Source organism: Nothoprocta perdicaria, unplaced genomic scaffold (genome assembly GCF_003342845.1).
Source record: "Nothoprocta perdicaria isolate Ctin4 unplaced genomic scaffold, notPer1 scaffold_218, whole genome shotgun sequence".
NCBI lineage: Eukaryota > Metazoa > Chordata > Aves > Tinamiformes > Tinamidae > Nothoprocta > Nothoprocta perdicaria.
Genome location: NW_020455399.1, coordinates 785,797 through 789,205, shown reverse-complemented (window position 1 = coordinate 789,205; position 3,409 = coordinate 785,797). Strand labels below are relative to the sequence as shown.

Here is a 3,409-nt window from a genome sequence, read left to right as displayed (position 1 = left end):
GGGGGGCGATGCTCGCGTGCCGCGCGCGGGGGCCGCGAACCCGCCGCCCCCCCGGTTTCATTTCCCCGGCATCCCAGCAATGCGGGAGCCCCGCGGGCAGGGGCGGCCCCGGCGCTGCCGGCGACCCCCGCTCGGGGGGGGGCACCGCGGACACCCCCGCCCCGGGTGCACCCATGGGTGCAACGAGCGCTGCGCGGTCTCTGCATCCCCTGGGTCACGGCCCCGGGGGGGCCGCCGGCGGCTCCCGGTTGGCGCTGGAAGCTGCTCCCCCCACAGGGACCCCCCCACCCGCCRCATCCAATTTTAGCTCCTTTTTTTTGGCTGCAAAAGCCCGCGCTTGCGGGCGGGGGGGTCCCTCCCGCTCCCGCTCCCGCTCGCCGCCTGTCCCGGCGCCAGCGCCGGCCGAGCCCCACGTGCCAGGCTCCGGTTTCCAGCAGCGGGCAGGGCCCCTATATAGCGGCGCGGGCCCGCGGGCTCCCAGTCGCGCCCGGCGCCGCCGCGGGGATGCTCCGGCCGCCGCTCGCGCTGCTGGCGCTCGCCGCCTGCCACTGCGTCGCCGCGCCAGGTAGGGCCCGGCGGGCGCCGCGGGGACCGGGCAGCTCCTCCCGTCCCTCCCGTCAGGACATTCCCTCTGATCCCGACCGGGCAGCTCCTCCCGTCAGGACAATTCCCTCTGCTCCCAGCCAGGCAGGTCCTCCCGCCCCGCTCCAGTCCCATTTCCATTGGGACAATTCCTGCTGCTCCCGACGAGGCAGATCCTCTCACCCCAGTCCCGCTCCCGTTGGGACAATTCCTGCCCCTCCTGGCGGGGCAGATCCTCCCGCCCCGGTCCCGCTCCCACTAGGGAAGCGCCTGGTGGTGCTTCCCGTGAGGCACCTGCAGCTCCGGTGGGGACGGCTCCTTCCCGGGGCTCCGGTGCAGCCCCTGTGGTGCTCCCGGTGCTGCCGCATCCCAGCACGGCTGCATCCCGGAGATGCCGCCTGCCCCTCTGCGSGACCGGGACCCCGTGCACGTGGGAACGGCCGCTCGGGGACACCTGGCTGGGATCGCCAGGTCGCTCCCCGTGGTGGCACCGGCCGCGTTGCCCCTTCCCTGCAAACAGCCCCGGTCCTGGGGGTGCCCGGGACTCTGAGGCTGCAGCCCAAATTCCTCCTGCTTCCCGGGGCTTCCCGGGCTGCACCGGGCAATCCCGGCTCCAGCACCCGCCGGGCTCCGCACCACCCTCGCCCTCCGCGTCCCCCAGACTCCTCGGAGAATGACTCGGAGCCAGGCAAGAGCAGCGCCCCGGAGAAGCCCTGGAAAGCGGCCCCCGAGCCGGCCGAGCCGGACCTGGCCACGGCAGGTAGGGGCGCCCCGGCCCCGCGCGCGCCCCGGTGCCCCCCGCCCCGCGACCCACGGGCGGCCCCGCCGCAGGTGGCGGTGCCGAGTGGACGTCCTGGTTCAACATCGACCACCCCGGCGGCGGCGGCGACTACGAGAGCCTGGACGCCATCCGCTTCTACTACGGCGCGCGGGTGTGCGCGCGGCCCGTGGCCGTGCAGGCGCGCACCACCGAGTGGGAGCTGCCGCGGGACGTGGGCCAGGTGGTGCACGTGAGCCCCAAGAAGGGTTTCCGCTGCGTCAACACGGAGCAGCCGCCGGGCAAGACCTGCTCCAACTACCACATCCGCTTCCTCTGCCCGCTCGGTGAGTGCCGCCGCGGCCGGAGCGCCCGCGCTGCTCCCCGGCCCCGCCGCCATCCCCGCGCCGGGAGCGCCCTGGCACAGGGAAGGAGCTGGGGAGCGGCGGGATGAGCGGGAGCCCCCGGGACACCCCGGCCAGCGGCCGCCTGCCCTCCGCAGAGCACATCTACTGGTCGCACTGGTCCGCGTGGAGCCCCTGCTCCCGCAGCGCCTGCGGCGGCCGCGGCACCCAGAGCCGCCGGCGCCGCTGCGTCAGCGCCCGCCACCCCACCGCGCTCAAGGAGCTCAAGTGCAAGGGCAAAGCGGTGGAGCGGCGCCCGTGCGGCCCCGAGGCCTGCCCAGGTAGGGCCCGGCCGGGCGGTTTGGGCGGCAGCGCCCGCCGGAGCCTCCCACAGCGCCGCGGGACTCGGGGGGCTGCGCGCGGCCGCTGACGCCCGCCCGGCGCCTCTGCCCGCAGAGGCCGCGTGGGGCGAGTGGGGCGCGTGGGGGCCCTGCTCCCGCAGCTGCGGGGCCGCCGCCAAGCGCCAGCGCCGCCGCAGCTGCCCCGGGGGCAAGAAGTCGCCGTGCGCCGGCCGGGCCACCGAGGTGCAGCCGTGTCCCCCCGCGCCCTGCCCAGGTACCCGCCGTGCCCGCGGGGTTGCAGCCCCCCGTGCCGCCGTCCCGCTCATCACTGCGCTCCCGCCCCGCAGCCTGCCCGGGCCACGCGCTGCAGGGCACCGTGGTGTCGGCGGCCGGAGCGGCGCTGCCCGGAGCGCGGATCTTCCTGGAGGGCCGCCCGCCGGCGCTGCTGGCGCGGAGCGACGCGCGCGGCCGCTTCCACGTGCCCGGGCTCTGCCCCGGCGCCGCCGCCAACCTCAGCGCCCACCTGGAGAAGTTCGCCCCGGCGCTGGCGCCCATCGTCTCCAACGGATCGGGGCTCTCGGTGGCGCGGCTGGTGCTGCAGCGGCTGGGTGAGAGCGGCACCGCGGGCGCGGGGAGCCCGGGGCGGCGGCGGGGAGGTGCCGGGGGGCACCGGGCACCTCTGCTCCCTTCCCTCCCTGCAGAGAAGCCCTACATGGTGACGCAGCCGCAGGGCCAGGTGCGACGCGCCGGGCAGGCTGCCGCCTTCTGCTGCGGCGCYGCTGGCACCCCCGCACCCACCAAGTACTTCTGGTGAGTGCGGGGCCAGCGCAGTGGCGTGAGGGGCTGCACGAGCCCAGCGCTGACGCAGGTACCGTCCCCGCGCAGGTACCACAACGGGACACTGCTGGACAGGAAGGTGCTCAAGTACGACAGCCGCCTGGTGCTGCGGGCACTCACGGTGGCACACGCCGGCACCTACCACTGCAAGGCCAGCAGCGAGGCAGGCGCCATCCGCTCGGCGCCGGCACAACTGGTCGTGCTGGGTGAGCGCRGACGGCACCGGGAGCGGGGGTTTGCAAGGGAAGGGGTGCACGGGGGTGGCAGCGGTGCCCAGATGGCTACGTTGGCCCAGGAGGGTTGTTGCACCTCGCAGTGCAGGAGCAGCAGGTTGGGTGCCCAGCGCGGCGCGGGACCCTCTTGCTAACGCGGTGTCCCCCACTGCCACCCGCAGCCCCCGGGCAGCAGAGCTGCAAGGTGGAGCCTGAGCCCAACCTCATCGAGCTGCCCGCCGAGTGCCGCGGGGCGGCCGCGGGGCCCCGCTACTACGACGTGGGGCAGTGCCCGGCGGCGCCATGCGGCGAGGGCGAGGCGGGCGCGGAGCCGCG

The 3,409-nt window shown here is 76.0% G+C and overlaps 1 protein-coding gene across 1 annotated transcript in view; it reads left to right on the top strand.

The window, feature by feature from the left end:
• The first annotated feature begins 504 nt into the window (after positions 1–504).
• The window catches only part of CILP2 (cartilage intermediate layer protein 2), a 5,162-nt gene continuing 2,257 nt past the window's right edge, over positions 505–3,409 (top strand). Inside the window, exons 1-8 of the mRNA XM_026038792.1 lie at positions 505–565; positions 1,244–1,342; positions 1,414–1,686; positions 2,140–2,298; positions 2,372–2,632; positions 2,726–2,834; positions 2,910–3,067; positions 3,256–3,392. Coding sequence (XP_025894577.1) covers positions 505–565; positions 1,244–1,342; positions 1,414–1,686; positions 2,140–2,298; positions 2,372–2,632; positions 2,726–2,834; positions 2,910–3,067; positions 3,256–3,392 — 1,257 coding nt within the window. The remainder of the gene's footprint in view (positions 566–1,243; positions 1,343–1,413; positions 1,687–2,139; positions 2,299–2,371; positions 2,633–2,725; positions 2,835–2,909; positions 3,068–3,255; positions 3,393–3,409) is intronic.